This window comes from Pongo pygmaeus, chromosome 14 (genome assembly GCF_028885625.2).
Source record: "Pongo pygmaeus isolate AG05252 chromosome 14, NHGRI_mPonPyg2-v2.0_pri, whole genome shotgun sequence".
Taxonomy (NCBI): domain Eukaryota; kingdom Metazoa; phylum Chordata; class Mammalia; order Primates; family Hominidae; genus Pongo; species Pongo pygmaeus.
Window position 1 is genome coordinate 40,248,742 of NC_072387.2, and position 18,449 is coordinate 40,267,190.

Below are 18,449 nucleotides of genomic sequence, written 5' to 3' on the forward strand. Positions count from 1 at the left end.
GTAGTAGGTGCTGTCATCTAGGTTGGTGTAAGTACACTCTGTGATGTTCACGCAATGATGAAATTGCTGAACAACGCATTTCTCAGAACGTATCCCCACCAAAAAGAGACACATGACTGTAGGCAGGAGGAAATGCATAAGTTAAATGCAAACACTAAGCCATTTTATGTCAGGGACTTGAACATCTGTGGATTTTGTTATCTACAGGGGCCGGTCCTCTGTGGATACTGAGGTACAACTGTCAGGTTTCACCTTTTAGTTTTAGATCTCTAATCCATTGGGAGTTTATTTTTGTGTTTTGTGTGAGATATATATCTAATGTTACATTTTTCCAAATTACTATTTCATCCTCCAGTCTCTTCTTTCTCTGTTCCATTTTCCATACACTGCCCGATCAGTCTTACTAAAACAGTTTCCTCTATTCTTCTCTTAGTCGGTGGCCACAGATGGCTTCTTGTCATTCGTTGCATCAAATCCAAACAAAGGCTTCATGCCAAAAATTAAAGTTCTCCATGATATGCACCATTTAATATACTCAATTCCTTCTCCATAATCCTAAAATGCACCTGTGGAACAGGTGCCTTCAAAATGTCCCCTGAACTTTGGGATTTTGATAGTGCTGTTCTAATTTTTTCTTCCTGTCTACCTATAAGAGTGCTACAACTCCTTAAATCAATATATTTGAGGAAATAATTACTGTAATTTTATAAATGTGGTAAGAACCGAACACCAACAGATCCAAAAAGCTCAACAAACTCCAGGCACAAGAAGCATTTTTTAAAAAAATAAAGGACATATTATAATCAAATTACTTAAAACCAATTGTGAAGAGAAAATTTTTAAAAAGAACTAGAAGTGGGTAAAGACCCACATTACAAACTGGAAATCAAAAATAAGAATAATCAAAGGCTTCTTCATTGAAAATAAAGAAAACAGGGTAATATCATTTTTAAAGCAGTGATATTAAAAAAACAAAAACAACTATCAGGTTTGGGAGAAAGACTGGGATAGTCTATGAAAAACTTTTAGATGCTAAGAACTTTTAGATGCATAAGATCATTTAAACAGATGTATAAAACAGTGTGACAAAATCCAACACCCATTCATGATTTAAAAAAAAAAAAAACAAAACACAAAATTCTTAGCAAACTAAGAATGGAAGGAAACTTCCTCAATCTGATCAAGGGAATCTAGAAAAAACATTTACATTATACTGAGTGGTAAAAGACTGCATGCTTCCCCCTAAGATCAGGAACAGTCAAGGATGTCCACTCTCATCGCTTCTATTCAACATTGTACTGAAGGTCCCAACGTGTGCAAAAAGGCAAGAAAAAACATACAAAAGGCATACAGATTGGGAAATCAGTGTAACTGTCTTTATTGACAGATGGCATGATAATCTATGAAGAAAATTCTAAGTAGTTTACAAAAAGCTACCAGAATTAGAAAGTAGGTTTAGCAAGGTTTCTGTATATGAAGTCAATATGCAAAAACAGTTGTATTTCATATACATGCCAGAAACAAAAATTGCAAATGATTTTTTTAAGGATAGGGTCTTGCTCCCTTTCCCAGGCTGGAGTGCAGTGGCATGAACATGGCTTACTACAGCCTCAAATTCCTGGGCTCAAGTGATCCTCCCACCTCAGCCTCCCAAGTAGTTAGGACTACAGGCATGCACCACCACACCTGACCAATTTTTTTTTGTAGACACAGGGTCTCACTGTGTCGCCAAGGCTGGTCTCAAACTCCTGGCCATCATCCTGCCTCAGGCTCCCAAAGTCTTGGGATTTTGAAATGAAATTTTATTTTAAAAGGTATAATTTCTTATAACATCTAAAAGAATGAAGGATGATTTTAACCAAATATGTGCAAGATTTGTACACTGCAAACTGCTTTCATGGCTGAAAGAAATTAAAGAGGACCTAAATACATAGCCACTAATACCATGTTTATGAATCAGAAGATCCTATGTTGTTAAGAAGTAAATTCTCCCCAAATTTAGTTCTAGATTCCACACAACCCCAATCACAATACCAGCAAATGTAGAAATTCACAAGCTCATCCTGTGGAAATGCAAAGCACCTAGAATAGCATAAACAACTTTGAAAAAGAACAAAGTGGAGAATGTGTTTTGAAGACTTATTACAATGCTACAGTAGTTAAGACAGTGTGGTATTAGCAAAAGGATAGACTGTAACTCAATAGAATACAATAGAAAGCACAGAAATAGACCCACAAATGTATAGTCAATTAATTTTTAGCAGAGTTTTCAGGGTAATTCAATAGGGAAATGATAATCTTTTTAACAGCTGTTGGTGGAGCAATTGGACAGCCATATGCAAGACATTGAACCTTGACTCTTTTCACATATCATGAGCAAAAAATAACTCAAAATTTATTACGGACTGAAATGTAGGAACTCCAATTTATGTAAATGTAAACATAAAATTAGTGATTTTATTGTATATAAGCTATAACTCAATAACTTGTTTAAATAAATATTTTCATTATTCTACAACACATATTTTGTTTATTTTGTTTATATTGAGTGCTAAAAGAATGAGTTAAAATTCTCTTCTCATAGAAAGCTAGTATTTTACAAAGACCCAGTTCAAATCATAATCTCATCTAGCATTTGTCCTAGGAAAGTCTTATAGATTAAAAATCTATGTTTCTTAAGAAACACAGAATTGCATATAATGTTTCAGTTTTTCAGGAGGGTTCCTATATGCATCCACTATATCCACTAAAGGCTTCATATATCACTGAACTTGGCAACAGCTATATAAGAATTATAATTCCAAACAATTCTTTATATAGTTACCTCAAGAGATTTGTTTATGAAACACTTCAACAGCAAATATCTTAAGGTAAAATTGAACAACACAAAAATAAGAAACTGATAGAAGAACTCTGCTTTAGTAAAGCCAAACCGCCCCCTCGGTAAATATTTCTTAAGCACAAAGCTCACATATATGCCATAGAAACCGATGATGATGTAAGCTTTGGCCCTCCCCAAAAACCAGCAACCAAGCCATTCCTGCGAAAACTGATATTTCTTACTGAACCATGGGCTGCTGTTCTGTTAACAATATCTGAATGTGATCCTGCCTGATATGGTTGTTGATACGTTGCATGATTTCCTAAGTAACTGGTTGTTAATCATGTCAAATAGAAAAATAACACTGCCAGGTGTGAGGTGAATAAAAACTGTAACTATTATTGTCATACTCTTGGAAGAGAAGCCTTCTCACTTTCTGATCTTCCTTAAGAAGAAAAGAAAATAATAGACACAATTCTGGAATTCCCCGACCACTTCCATGGTGTTCTTCAAAGTATGGCTATGACGTTTGGAAATCTCTCATTGTTTTAGTTTATTTTTATTTTTGTTTTTTAAATTTATTTTTATGTATTTATTTTTTTAGACAGGGTCTCGCTCTGTTGCCCAGGCTGGAGTGCAGTGGCCCAATCTTGGCTCACTGCAACCTCCACCTCACGGGTTCAAGCAATTCTCGTGTCTCAGCCTCCCAAGTAACTGGGATCACAGGTGCGCCACCAGGCCCAGCTAATTTGTGTGTGTGTGTGTGTGTGTGTGTGTATTTTTAGGTAGAGATGGAGTTTCACCATTTGGACACGCTGGTCTTGAACTCCTGGCCTCAGCCTCCCAAAGTGCTGGGACTACAGGCATGAGCCACCGTACCCGACCCCCAGTTTATTTTTCTTAACTGTTCTCCACTGTACATGTTCACCTTATAAGTGTTTGTCACTGATTGCTCTACTGCGTAGGTTCTTTCTCTCAGCACATCCACTTTTCATATACTGTGTTGTTAGGCACACAGCAGTAAGGACGTGTCCCCTTGCCAGTCCAATCTTCCTAAGTCATATCATATTAGATGACATATATATTTTATATCTATAATAAAATAATGAATAATATGTGTGTTAAATATGGCTAAGTGAACATCATGGATAGACTTGGAGATGTACAGAATAGAAGGAAGTATCTGCAGCCTCAGGAGGCCTGTGGAAAGCAAAGGAAGTTCAGATTCTAGACAGCTAGCTGTGCTCCGTTATATATATATATATATATATATATATATACACACACACACACACATATATACACACACACACATATATATATACACACACATATATACACATATATATATATAGACACACATATAAATATATATACATATAAAAACTTCAGGCCACTGTTGGCACCAGCCAGTGAAATTATTTCTCTCTCCAGTACTTCAGCCCCTATCTCAGCTGCCTTCCTCAAACCCTTTCAGATCCTTTGGTCCTTGGTAGAGCCCAGGGGACTCCTAACATAATGCCTTAGAGCAATTATCCTTGCATGCATCTGCCTTGGAGGCGGCTCTGTGATTTAATAGAGAATCTCAGTCTTTCTCTGGCTCTGTGCTTGAAAAAGTCTAGTTATTTGACCTCATCAATTTGATTGAAATGAGCTACTCTAGATCCCATGAAAATATACGAGCATTTCAACATTTTCACAGAGTTTAGTGTTTTATTTTCCCCATTCATTTGTTAACTCTGTGTGCCTTAAATACCCATTTTGAAATCCATAGTATTGTATTGAAGGATCCAGCTAATTTTCAGCATATAATTATTGTATGACTTCCTAAGTAACTGGTTGTTAATCGTCTTAAATGGAAAAATAACACTGCTGGCTGTGAGGGGTGATTTTTCTTTTCGGTTTCTTTTCCTTGGGTTTACCCAGTTGAAGCCTGTGTATGCTAGCCACATAATAAATGCTCATTAGATAATGATCTGACATTAACTGTATATGGCCCTAGTACCTTGAGTGCCTTAGAATTGTAATGACTTTTAATGAATGTCTCCTACTATGTAACACCTGAGTGATTTTAAAATTTTAATTCATTTCTCTTTAACTTTTCAATCCCTTTATTCTTAAAGTATTTTAAGGAAATATTTTTGCAAGTGAAACTCCTTGTTTCCCAGACTGCACCTCTTTCCTGCATTCTGAAGTCTGTTTCCACCTGCTGGCTAGACATTGCTGTCTGGATGTTCCGCAAGTTTCTCAGGCTCAGCACATGGAAATATTCAACATCATCCTGATTAAATGCTCCTCCTCATAAGTCTGTTATTCAGTGGCTCAATCCAGAGACCTGAGAATCACCCGAGACTTCTCTCTCTCCCCCTTGGCTCATCATCCCATCAATTCTTCCTCCAAAATACATCTCACATCTGTTTCCTCTCCTCATTCCCCCTGCATGCTGTTGGTTCATGCCTTCTTAGACGACTGCAGTACATCTTACAGGTCTTCCTGCCTTCAGGGTCTGTCCTCTCCAGCACACCCTCTCCATGGGTCACGCCAACCTATTCTCCCCTCCTTGATTCAAGCTTTGCAACTACTCTCCCTTTCCCACCATGTGAAGTCTACATTTCTTCCCATGGCTTAAAAGGCACTTCACATGCTCCCCGTCTTCTACTTGCACATGATGCCCTCCCACACCCCCCTTCACTCCAGCCTTCTACATATGCCACACCCCCTCATATTTCATCTTAAATGTAAACTCCAAATTTCATGAATGAGCACATCAATAAATGAAATAAAAATATGCATCCTGACTGTCCCAGGATTGCCCAAAGAGGAGCAGAGTTAACTTGGATATTCAGAGATTCATCTGTGTGTTGAATAGTTGGGGCCTTGCTTCTGCTCATTAATTCTTTCATCCAAAATGAACTGTTTAGGGCATCCTGAGGAAGATGTTTTTATCCTGCTAACTCTTGGGAATAGGAGGAGGAAGTGGCTGGCAACTGAAGGCTGGAACACTTGCTACTGGTAATCGTAGCTTTTAACGTTGCACCTCTTTAGATACTTAAAGAATTCTCTGTTTTGGTTCCATTTTGTACACGTTTGAAAAATAATCTAAAGAAACGAGCTGTACTCACAGGACTTCATAGCTCCCAAGAATTTAAAAAAAAAAAAAATCCACTCTATCAACTTAATTCTCTTTTCTTTATCTTCCCTCCCTCATTCTCCTTCTGTTCCACTCTCTTTTCTAAGCTGTTTCACTTTGCAATACATTGCTGGTTTTAAAGAGTTGCAAGAAAATGCAGTCTTAACTTGTTTTCTCCTAAGTATTTGGTTTAAAACTCCTGTATCTAAAGAAATACAGTTGGGGTCATTAATAAAGAAAATCTTTTTATCTGAAAAAAAAATTCCCAAGAGTTAGCAGGATGAAAACTTTTCTGCATACTTCAGGCAGCTGTCAGAATGAAGGAAATGAGACAATCGAGAAACGGAGCACAGATCAATGTTCACACTCACGCAAAAGGCGAGATAGGAGAAGAGAGAGACAGGAATGGTCATTGTGGGTGTTTGAGCTCAGATGAGGGCCCCTGTGTGCTCAACCAGGTCTGTGTTTTATAATCCTATCAAATGTAGAGCTGGCATAATGAATTCAAAATGAATTTAGATAAAAATGATTTGTGACTTTTCACTTTAAATCAAAGCTCATTACCCAGCAATATATATGGTTGGCACTCTATAAATAAAAATACATTTATTCAGGGTAAACTTAATACACAGACTTGGAAATTTAAACAGCCCCCAATAATGTTCTAATTTATTTTATGTTCCCTGAAGTTTTATAATGAAGGCACTAAAAGATCATGATACATATGCCTTAGAAAATAGCACCTGTTGACTAAATGCATATTGAGGTTCAGTCACATTACACAGAATTTCAGAAAGACAAATGAATTTAGTTAATGTTCAGGAATCGTTGTGTGAATAATAGAAGGAATGCCAGCTCTGGAAGTAATCTTTGAATAATTCACTATAAGAAGCTTGGGAATAGTATATAATGTAGAACACATTCCAAAAGAAGAAAAGCTCTGCAAAGAAAAAATAAATTTGTGTATTCATTTATTCAGTATACACAGCACATGCCTCTAGGCCAATCACATCAGTTTTAGTCTTGTAAAACTAAGCATTACACTGATGATTTCCAGATTTATCTGTCTGTTTGAGTTAATTTTTATTGTGGCAAACATAGCAGTAACAATAAAGTCAAAGTTTCAGTGGCTTGCACAATAAACATGTATGCCTTGCCTATGGGTCTGTGGCTGTTGTGTGGCTCTTCTGGGCCTGGCTGAACTTGGGTTCAAGCATGCCCCATGTGACTCTCATTCTGGCTAAGGAATGGGGGAGTACAAATGACCATGCCATACCACAAAAGCACACATAAAACTTCTGCTGAGCTCACGCCTGTAATCCCAGCACTTTGGGAGGCTGAGGCGGGTGGATCACGAGGTCAGGAAATCGAGACCATCCTGGCTAACATGGTGATATCCCGTATCTACTAAAAACACACACACACACACACACACAAATTAGCCAGGCGTGGTGGCGGGCGCCTGTAGTCCCAGCTACTCGGGAGGCGGAGGCAGGAGAATGGCATGAACCCGGGAGGGGGAGCTTGCAGTGAGCCGAGATTGCGCCACTGCACTCCAGCCTGGGCGACAGAGCGAGACTCCCTCTCAAAAAACAAACAAACAAACCTCTGCTGGCAGGTGGCATATGTCACATCTAGTCACATTCAGTTGGTGAAAACAAGTCTCATGGCCAAGGCAAAAGTCAATGGAGCAGAGAAATATACTACCTACTGAGAGGCCCTGCCAAGGCACAAGGCAAAATGTGGGGGCACATACTCTTATTACGGGGAGTGGAATAATTGGGAACAATAATCTAATATACCATAATATCTCTAATATGCTTTTTGAGTATCCACCCAGTTTTTGGTCTGGCCTGCAATCTTGGGTCACTGCAACCTCCACCTCCCGAGTTCAAGTGATTCTCCTGCCTCAGCCTCCCGAGTAGCTGGAATTACAGGTACCCGAGGATGCTCTCAGTTTCACACAGAAGCAAGAATTTGTTTTACTTCCTTCTACCCTTCAGACTTACTTTGGCATGAGTGCCTTGATACCACCAGGAGAATAGTTGACACTATTTCCTAATCTCTCAATCCATCAATCAAGATGGACAGAGCTGAGGTTTCACCTAATGACCTTCACAACTCAGATTGTTCCCTTCCCTGAAATGCTATCAAACTTTTGGTCTGCGTTTTTCATTTTGGTTCTTACCTAACTTCTTAGTATTCATATATCTTGTTCATGACTTTATTTTACACTCCTGTTAAAAGATCGTTTTGTCGGGTACACAATCTTTAGTTGTCAGTTGTTTTTTCTCAGAACTGTGAGCATTACTACACTTCTTCTGGCTTCCGTTGCTGTTGTTGGCAAGTCTACTAACATTCTAATTTTCCCTTTGTAGGTGATCTGTCTTTTCCCTCTGGTTTCTTTTATATTATACAATTTCAAAACTGAATGTCTAAGTATGGATTCATTTTATTTGCCCTGCCTAGTAGAAGTTGTCCTTGCTATATAAATTCTTGTATTTTATCAGTTCTAGAAAATTCTCAACAATTATCTCCTGAGATATTATCTCCTCTTCTTTCTCACTAGTTTCTCCTATGGGAACTATAATTAGCTGTATGTTGAAATTTTTCCTGCTTTCCTCCTAGTCTCTTCTTTCATTTTTTTTTTTTTTCATTCCCTGTTTATCTATGCTGCCTTCTGGGAAGTTTCTTCACTCCCTTACTTCCGTTTACAACTTATTTTCTCAACTATGTTTTGACAGCTCTTTACCCTATCCACTGAGTTTTAAAATTTTAGGAACATATTTTTCATTTCTGAAAAGTCTCTTTGTTGCTTTTTGATAGTTTCTTATTCCTTACTTATTCTTGTGATTGCAGTCTTTAAATATTTTACATTCCATAACTGATCATTTCAATATTTGAAGTACATGGGGTTCTAAATTTGTTGCTTTGTAGTCAACTTTTACCCGTATGTCCTTGGTTGATCTCTGATAATGAGCTAATATTTAGTTGATTTTAACCTGGATAAAATCTAGGGGTTTCAATTAAGAATATTTTTCTTATACAGTGTGCATTTCTTTTTCAATGGTGCTACAGGACACCGCCTTTCATAGTCTTTAGCCTGATCCTTTGAGGAAGCTTTGGCTTAGCTCTCAGATTTGGCCACTGACTCAAGGCCTGAAAGTTGTAGTGCTGATATCTGCATTTTTTGCAAACCAGTCTTGCCTTTTACATTTGTTCACTCTGCTCCATTGCCATTTCAGCATTTGGTCCTTATTTTTGTCATGTATTTTCCCTTTAGACTCGATTCCCCTCATTTTGAAGACTCCAGAAATGCAACAAAATTTTTTTATGTAGGAGCTGTTACAGTATTTTCAAGTAAGAAGTCTTTTCAGTGTATCTAATCTACCATACTGCCAGTAGTGGATGTCTCAGGGTTATTTTTTACTCTGGGTTCATGGCTATGCTCCTAATAATTGAGCTTGCCAAGAGTTGAAATTCCCAGACAAATGGAGCATGACTTAAATTATTTTAAATTTAGAACATCAAAGTTAGAACACTTAAGCCCAGGCATGGCGGCTTATGTTTATAATCCCAACACTTTGGGAGGCTGAGGTGGGAAGATTGCTTGAGCCCAGGAGTTCAAGACCAGACTGGGCAACATAGGGAGACCCCACATCTACAAAAAATGAAAATAAAAAATTAGTGGATGTGGTCACATACACCTGTGATCTCAGCTACTCAGGAGGCTGAGGTAGAAGGATTGTTTGGGCCTGGGAAGTTGAGGCTACAGTGAGCAATGATAGCACCACTGCACAAGACCCTGTCTAAAAAAAGAAAAAAAAAGAAACCTTCATTTAGACTTTCTTGATCAAAATGGACCCTGTGCCAGAACTGGTTTGCTCAACTGATGGACACAGTATGTTAACTATGCTGATGAGATCATGTGATTGTTAGGTTTGCTGTGCCCACAGGGTGCAAATAAATCTTACTGAATAATGACAATGCTATAAACTCACACATAAAGGCTAATATATAGCTATAATCACAAATACTTAGCTAGTATGGCTGAATTCCTCAGATTTTACTGTAACTTGATTTATGATAAGGAGGCTATTCAAGTGAACATTGCCATTATTGGCCTGCTATCATGAGCTTGGGATTCTGATGTTTATTATTCTATAATTTATCTTTTTGAGGACAGATCTTATCTATTCATATAATTTGTTCTTTGAATATCACTATGTCTTATTTTCCCCAAAACAGAAAGTGATGCTAACTGCTAATGGATCAGGTTTTGTGAATAAGAGGCTATATAAAGTGAAAAGGCTATAGAAGTGAGAAATGTTTACAAGCCTATACTCTTATTAAGTAGAGTAAGTGTTTAGTAAATATCTTAATTGAAAACATTAATTTGGCAAGATAATGAATTATAGCCTATATAAAAAACAATCACACAATTATGAAAATGTGTTAAAATTAGGGTTTCTGACCATTTTTAAGTAAATTAGGTTCTAGATTTAAGAATTTTATATTTAACAATGGTTTCCAAGATGTACACAAAAATTACAGTAGAAGCTAAGAAAATGCCTGCGCCCTCCCCCCACCACATAGAACTAGGTAATTAGTACTTTCAGTAAATAAATTCCCTTGAATTAGCCAGAATTATATTGAATTGTGCTATATAGTAAATAATATATTCACATGAGCTTTTATAGTATTATTGCTAAAAGTATGGGTCCTACCAACAGGTGACTGGAATGAAGGGATGAGCTGATTCAGGCAAAGATCAATAAAAAACACTTGTGCAGATTCGAAGTTAATATCCAGTGAGAATCAGTTTGCACAAGTCTTTCATCTCAGCTCTGCATGAAGCACTCCTTGGAGCCTCCTTACCAACTGTTGCTTTAAGAATAACTAAATTCGTTCACTCTTATTTAAACACATGTATTATATCCCTGTGCACACGTCAATCATTTCAGTTTCAGTGCAAAAGGCTGGATATTCACACCAGATAAGTCAAAGTTAAAACATATTAAATGAAATGGTATTTCAAAGCTTGCATGTTCTACCTTTAAAACCCAGTGAGCCAAAGATGTTCCTATTATTTATAATTATTGATTTCTGAATGTTTGTGTTAATACATTTCAAAGAGTAACATTGAAAAGCCTAACAGAAAGGAATAACAATTCAACTTTTTGGCAATGAAAATCTATTGCTAGGGCTCGATATCATGAAGAAATCTAAACTGATTTCTTTGACATCTAGACATTTCTTATTTCTCCTATAATTACATTTTCATAGAAAATATATTTATACTTCAAATAGACTTATGATGGACAATTCATGGTATTTAATTGCACTTAAAAACTCATGCTCAAAACTTCAGTACCAGAAACTAGCATCCATCATCTCGACAGCAAAACACAAAACGTAAGAAAAACTAATCATTCCTTTAAGTGAAATAAGGCAATTTTTACCTAAAAAGACCTCGAGGCTAGTGAGGGAAAAAGAGATGCTTGAAATGTAAGAAAAGATCTTGAAGTATTTCTTTTCATCTTTATTCTCTCTGTTACTTTTTCTTTTGATTTGAAAGATCAGATGAGACCACATATAAATATGTCTGGGAGGTGTCTTAGAGAATTTAACTCACTTCTTAAAAAGAGAAAAGAACTAAATACATTATGTGATGAATAAAGTGTTTTTTATTGTAAATTCTATTTGAATCCTTGCTCTCTCAAAGCCTAGAATGAAAGAAAGAACAAGGAAAACCCCATATTTTATGATTTGTGACGACAATAGTCACCACAAGGTAGTTTTTATCAGTGTTGTTAGGACACAGTTAACGACAACATATAAGAGAATCTGCATCGTTCACTCACAAAATCTTCTCTTCAAATCAGAACTACAAACTGTATTCTAGATAGATATTTCCCTGTTAGTAAAATATAAACTCAGACATGGAAATTCTACATCTTTTTGGAGAAGTCTTAATGATTACACTAGGATCAACAGAATCCTACAACAAAAAGCCAATTTTTATACTTTAACTTGTACTAACTATGCTGTTGAGAAAGCTGCTTTCAGGATGTAAGAACTAAATTATAATTAGTGTTTTCTAATAGGTGTGCAATACAGAGCTGGAAGCAAGAATAAAATTATTCACTTCAAGAAAAAGGAATATGATTATGGGAGAAGTATATGAAGTGAAAATATTGTATGAATGTTTTACAGTAATTATTTAACACAACACCACATATTTAAATTATCTTTTCATATGTCATTTGAAAACATTTAGGTACATTTGAATAGAAGTGGGTGTTCTTTGTGTATCTGTCAATAAGTAGCTTTTTTACATTTGTTTATTGCATGAAAATATAATTGTAAAGAGTTTCATAGCCTATTCAGTGTAAGCCTATATCCTTCATATTTGAGAACTTCGATGTTTGGATTTAAATAAGAGAAAATTGTTGTACATGCTTTGGAGGAAAAAAATTTTTAAGTGATTAAAAAATGTTTCTTATCGGATAATACCAAAGTCCTATTATACCTTCTTTTACACACCATAATGAATTAGTGATCAAGAACACAACTGTAGATTTAAACTAAAAGAAACAAAAAAGAAAGAACAAAAAAGACAGCCTGCATAGTGACAAGAATCCATCTGCCTTCATGCCAGTGAAGTTCTAGCTGTGAGCATGCTCAGAACATGGGAGGCACTGAACTTACTACATCAGAACTCCTGCTGAGGTATAGGAGGATACGTCTAATAACTCAATTGCTGTAAACCTATGATTATTTTTCTGGTTTTAAACAGCTCTTCAGCCTCAGATTGATTACAATGTTCTTTCTACTTCATTTCATCGTTCTGATCAATGTCAAAGGTAAGGCTGCTACTTTCTCGCTTTAGATGAGTGCAATTCTATGTAAAAAATACATTTCTATGTAAAAAAAAAATACATTTCTATGTAGTTCTATGGCAGTTGTAATAAATGCATTGGGGTGTTTAAAAAAAAACAGACATCAAATTTGCCTGGTATTTGTCATTATCTTTCATTGCTTGTAGTCCCACACAGCCTAGTAATTTTTAGATGCAACAAATTTTTCATGGAAACAAGCCTTTGTATGTTATTAATGCTGTAGATAAAATCTGTCAAAAAACAATGTTGACTATATCAATTAAAATGTAGAAAACATTTTTGGCATTTGTTCTAAAAAGTATGACAAATTAATAAACTAAAATTGTGTTTTGTGGAATTTCAACCTGTTGAAATATGTCCATAAAATTCATGTAATTGTTAGTAACTATCTTGCGTTAACATAATTAAACTGGGAATTCCAAAGCCACAGGCAGATCTAAAAAACAGTATCTGTCTCTAAGAGTAAACCTCTCTAAAATAAAGTTATTAAAAGTCTATAAAAGTGCATTTACTTAGATAATTTTCTTTAGTTTTTAATTTGTGGAAATTTTTATTTCAGTCAAACTCTTAATTTTCAAGTCAGTACCATTTTCTTTGTAAAGCTCACCGAAAAATAAAACCTAAATCTTCACTTGCTTTTAAATAAAAAGATACGTTGTCAGCCTATACATTCATAAACGACCTATTAATCACACCCAAGATTTGCTGGGGTTTATTACTATTCAAAAATGTTTCTATTTTAATTTGTATTTTTTCTTAAAGAATTTTGATAAACCTCTGAGAATAAATGTTAAAATTTGAAATTATTTTTATTTTCTGAGAAATTCGTTTTAGGTTTTTTAAATATTCAGTTTTATTAAGTGAATTCCAAGTGAATATTTTAAATCTTGAAACAAAATGCAATATTTATGAGGAATTATTTTAAAACTTCTAACAAACAAAAGACTTTTAAAAGGCTTAAAATATCTAAATTTTATTTTGAATTTAAAATAATACTAAAACTTTACTACAAATATTTAAAATATATATCTCCATACACCTAGCATGACTTTTATTTTATATTTTAATATCTCTTACATGAATAGCTAAGTATTAACTAAGAAGAAACAATATATGAACTCACCTTGCATGCAATACAGTCGTAACAAGCAGTCTATTTCTATATTTAAGGTCCTACTTCAGAAGTTCATGTTCTATCCACATTTGAATATTCAATTTTATATGATTTTAAGAATATATAGCTACAAAGCAGGTTCTTAAGACATGTCATAGAGCTCATCTGTGCCCTTAAAAAGCTCTTTAATGTACAGGACTGTAACCATAGTTTAACCAATTTTACTATACTTTTGCTTTTATACATAAGGCATTTAATTGATTTTGTTTAAACCGTTTATGAGATGAAAAACATCTATTACTAAAATAACGTTTTGTGATTTACCATAATGTAAAGTCGCCCTTTAAACTAAAAAAAAATTCAATTAATAATTTTTGTTTGATTTTATTTCTAAGTAAAAGCCATATTTCAAACTCCTAGTACCAACCTAACAAATACTTATTGATAAATTATAATCCTGGAAATTTTTATTTTCTAATTTTGTATTACTTTTGACTACTAATTTAAACCTTTATGTTTAAAATGATTTCTTTTCAAAGCAAGACACATTGATCAATGCTTTGACATTTTATTCCTACTTATAAAAATAGTAGAATTTGCTCTATAATTAGTAAAACTCTTTTCTTTTTCACAATAAAATTGTGGACAATTAAAACGGTAAGCCTTTTCATAGTAACCAAAGAAAGCTCATTTAGAATTGCCTAAGAGTAGAGGTGTCTTTTTAATTTAAATAATATTTGTGATAGACTCTTAGGCCAGATCTAAACAAAACAGAAAAGTAGAAATTATGTGATCATCTTTTCTTCTCTGACCATCATCACTTTGGAGTGCCTAAGGAATGAGTGATTGCCTTAAGCTTTAGGCACTAACAGACAACTATGCATAACGTATCTTATTATTATTACGTGTATTTTATCATTAATTTATTCACTGTGTATCTTTGTTAACCAGCTTCAAACTACTTTTTAAAAAACATTTCTTAATGGACAAATTAGGAACCATATTACATATCAAAATCATGGGCTTATGTAGGAAATTAAAAGCATGAAGTATTGAGACTGCTACTTGGTAACTACCAGTTGTGTTTTGTGGAATTTCAACCAGTTGAAATATGTCCATAAAATTCATGTAATTGTTAGTAACTATCTTGCGTTAACGTAATTAGACTGGGTACTCCAAAGCCACAGGCAGATCTAAAAACTGTCTCTTAAGAGTAAACGTGTCTAAAATAAAGTTATTAAAAATAACTTTAAACTTTTAAAAAACATTTCTTAATGGACAAATTAGGAACCATATCACAAATCAAAAACATAGGCTTATGTAGGAAATTAAAAGGATGAAGTATTGAGGCTGCTGCTTGGTAACTACCAATTGCCACTTAAATAACTTGCTTAACCTCCAAAATAGGTTAACCAAAACCGGGCCCGAACAGTATTTTGAGGGGAGCAGTGTTTGACTGCCCCCTAGTGGCCAGGCTCAAGGCATGCCTGGCATGGTCCTTTCTTAGGGATGTCAGTTTCACTTGGCCACTCTGACTTGAGAAAAGGTTTTCCATCTGAATTTTAATTTCACACCTTTATATTCATGCTGTGGATAGTTGTGAAAAATCAATTATATTTCAGGCCAGTCATCCCGAAGACTGACCTGCTTGCGGGCTGAATGAAGCCCACTGTGAGGGAGGAGGAAAAAAATTGGGAACATGGGAGTTAAAACCTTTAGAGACGTGTTATCTCTGAAGACGCCAGCTAAATACATCCCACAACAGATGCTTACTCGTGTGTTCATCTCACCGTGAATAAATATGACCAGATATAATCAAAGAGTTTTAAGGCCTCTCACTTGAAATGACAAAATTGCCTGCCATGTGAATTTTAGAGGCAAAATTGGGATGCTGCTTTCTAATAGGCTGATATTGAAAAATGGCACATTTTTATTCTGTAATATAGTAACCCAAATAAAATTCAATTAACAAAATGATTTTGTATAAATAGTTATGCAACAAAAACTGCACCTAATTTTTAGGAGTACATATCTATTTAAGAGCCCAGAATGGCCCGGTTTATTTATTTGGTAAACAAATAACATTCTTTGGGTAAAATGAGTGTGCTTGTTTCACATGTGAAGTAGTAGTGGCATTAGAGGCCTAATTATCTAAAAACAACAACAAAAAAAAGCCTCTCATATGCTTTACTCACCCATACTTCCAGGTTTTTGTATGTATTTTAAAAAATTAAGTTTGCAATGAAGGTCAATGTTGTTATCAGAAAAGTGCCCCGAAGCCAAAATAAAACAGCTGATTCAACATCGTGTGATAAACAGACTTTCGAGTGTTTTAAGATGCAAAAAGAATTGAGATTGAGGTCATGCACGGTGGCTCACACCTGTAATCCTAGCACTTTGGGATGCAAGCGGATCACTTAGGTCAGGAGTTCAAGACCAGCCTGGAAAACATGGTGAAATCCCATCTCTATTAAAAATACAAAAATTAGGCAGGCATGCTGGTGCACACCTGTGGTCCCAGCTACTCGGGAAGCTGAGGCAAGAAGATCGCTTGAACCTGAGAGGCAGAGGTTGCAGTGAGCCGAGACAGTGCCACTGTACTCCAGCCTGGGCGACAGAGTGAGACTCTGTCTCAAAATTTAAAAAAAAATAATTAAAGAATTGCAATTGAAAATTTAACTTTATTACAAAGTAAAAAGCCTTTACAACATGTTCAATGTGATTGATAAAGTTCTAGTCCTCCTTTCCCATCCTCCCCCTTCCCACTGTTCTGACTTGGGCTCCCTTGCTCCTGTTCAAGCCTCTCGCCTCTCCTTCCCATCTTTATTTATCCTCCCCTCCTCCCTGCCTCTGCAGGCATCTGTCTCAGATGCTCTCCCGGCCTGTCTTCCCTCCATTTTCATGTCTCGCCCTCCTACCCCCATCCCTATCTTCCTGGTGTCCTCACCTCTGAAATCTCCCTTCTGCTCACCTTGGGTCTGCTCTTCAGCTCTCTTGCTCTCTGAGTTCCCATCTCCTCCAGCTCTGCCTTTGTTCTGGCTACATTCCATTCTCGGTAACTCTCACACCTGCTCCATCCTGATTGGTCACATCTGGCTTTTCATTTCCACCTTGGAATGCATCTATCCCTCGATTCGCCCCCTTCCTCAAGTATTCCTGTCTCTAATCGCCTCCTGTCTTTGCCGAGCTCCCTCCCCAGGGGCTTCCTGGATCTTCTTTGTCTCCCTTTTTTGGCCTTTGACTTCTTTCTATTATTTGTCTCTATCCCACAGTCTCCTGGCCCGACCAGTGGTCACCATGTCTGTTGCTTGCTAGAACACATGCCCAAATACAACCAAATGAATATTGTATCTCCGTATTACTTCAATACTGGTGTGCTCTCTTTTTCTAGGTCCAATGATTTGTCTACAATTCTAAAATCCAGAAAGCTCAGAAAACTGAGTTGATCACCTTTGCCTACAAAATCTGGTCAGAACCGGCCGGGAGCTATTTAGATTCTTTATGCACTCACTGTAAAATTTCATACATTGTGCTATAGAAAAATGTTCATATGTTTGGTTATGGAACTTTGCCCCAGGCCAGTAGGAAATGTTATATAGTTCATAGCATGTTAATTAACTTTCTAAAATTCTAAAAAATATTATAAATTCTGCAACATATCTCTCCAAAGGGTTTCTGCTGTGGTGGTACAGATCTCCATTAGCCATGCCCCTCTACAGATCACCAACTGTTCTGTGCCATATTATTCTCGAGTAGTATAATGGCTATTTTATTTGCCCAAGGAAATTCAGTGTTAATAGAATGTGTCTGATGAAGGAAAGATAATTTTAACTAATTCTCCTTTTCTCTGATTCCAGTTTATTTTCTACTCAATCGCTAGGTTTGTTTTTTTCTTTTTCAGTGACTATATTTTTTATTCCGATCATTCCAACTGTGTTTAAAGCTGTCTGTTTGGGGTTTTATAAACTTTCATTCTTATTTCATGATATGTTCCTTCCATTAGTTCTTTGAGAATTTTAATCATGCAGAGTTTAAACTAGTCTTTCAAGCTCTATCGGCTGGGCGCAGTGACTCACACCTGTAATACCAGCAGTTTGGGAGGCTGAGGTGGGCGGATCGCCTGAGGTCAGAAGTTTGAGACAAGCCTGGCCAACATGGTGAAACCCTGTCTGTACTAAAAATACAAAAAATTAGCCAGGCGTGGTGGTGCATGCCTGTAGTCCCAGCTACTTGGGAGGCTAAGGCAGAAGAATCGCTTGAACTCAGGAGGTGGAGGTTGCAGTGAGCCAAGATTGTGCCACCATACTCCAGCCTGGGTGACAGAGTGAGACTCCATCTAAAAAAAAAAAAGTTCTATCATCTCTTTCCCAGGTACGAATTCCCCCTTTTTGTGGAGCCCTGGACGTTTTCATAAAGTTGGAAGAATGTTTCTCCTGCACACAGCTCCTCAAAGTAGTCTCAGAAGTACTTCCACATAGCCCA

At 36.1% G+C, this 18,449-nt stretch overlaps 1 protein-coding gene across 2 annotated transcripts in view; it reads left to right on the top strand.

The window, feature by feature from the left end:
• The first annotated feature begins 12,637 nt into the window (after positions 1-12,637).
• Positions 12,638-18,449, top strand: part of RXFP2 (relaxin family peptide receptor 2) — a 63,280-nt gene continuing 57,468 nt past the window's right edge. For both annotated transcript variants that reach the window (XM_054446714.2, XM_054446715.2), the window contains exon 1: positions 12,638-12,817. In XM_054446714.2, the coding sequence (XP_054302689.1) occupies positions 12,775-12,817 (43 nt within the window). In that variant the 5' untranslated portion in view covers positions 12,638-12,774. The remainder of the gene's footprint in view (positions 12,818-18,449) is intronic.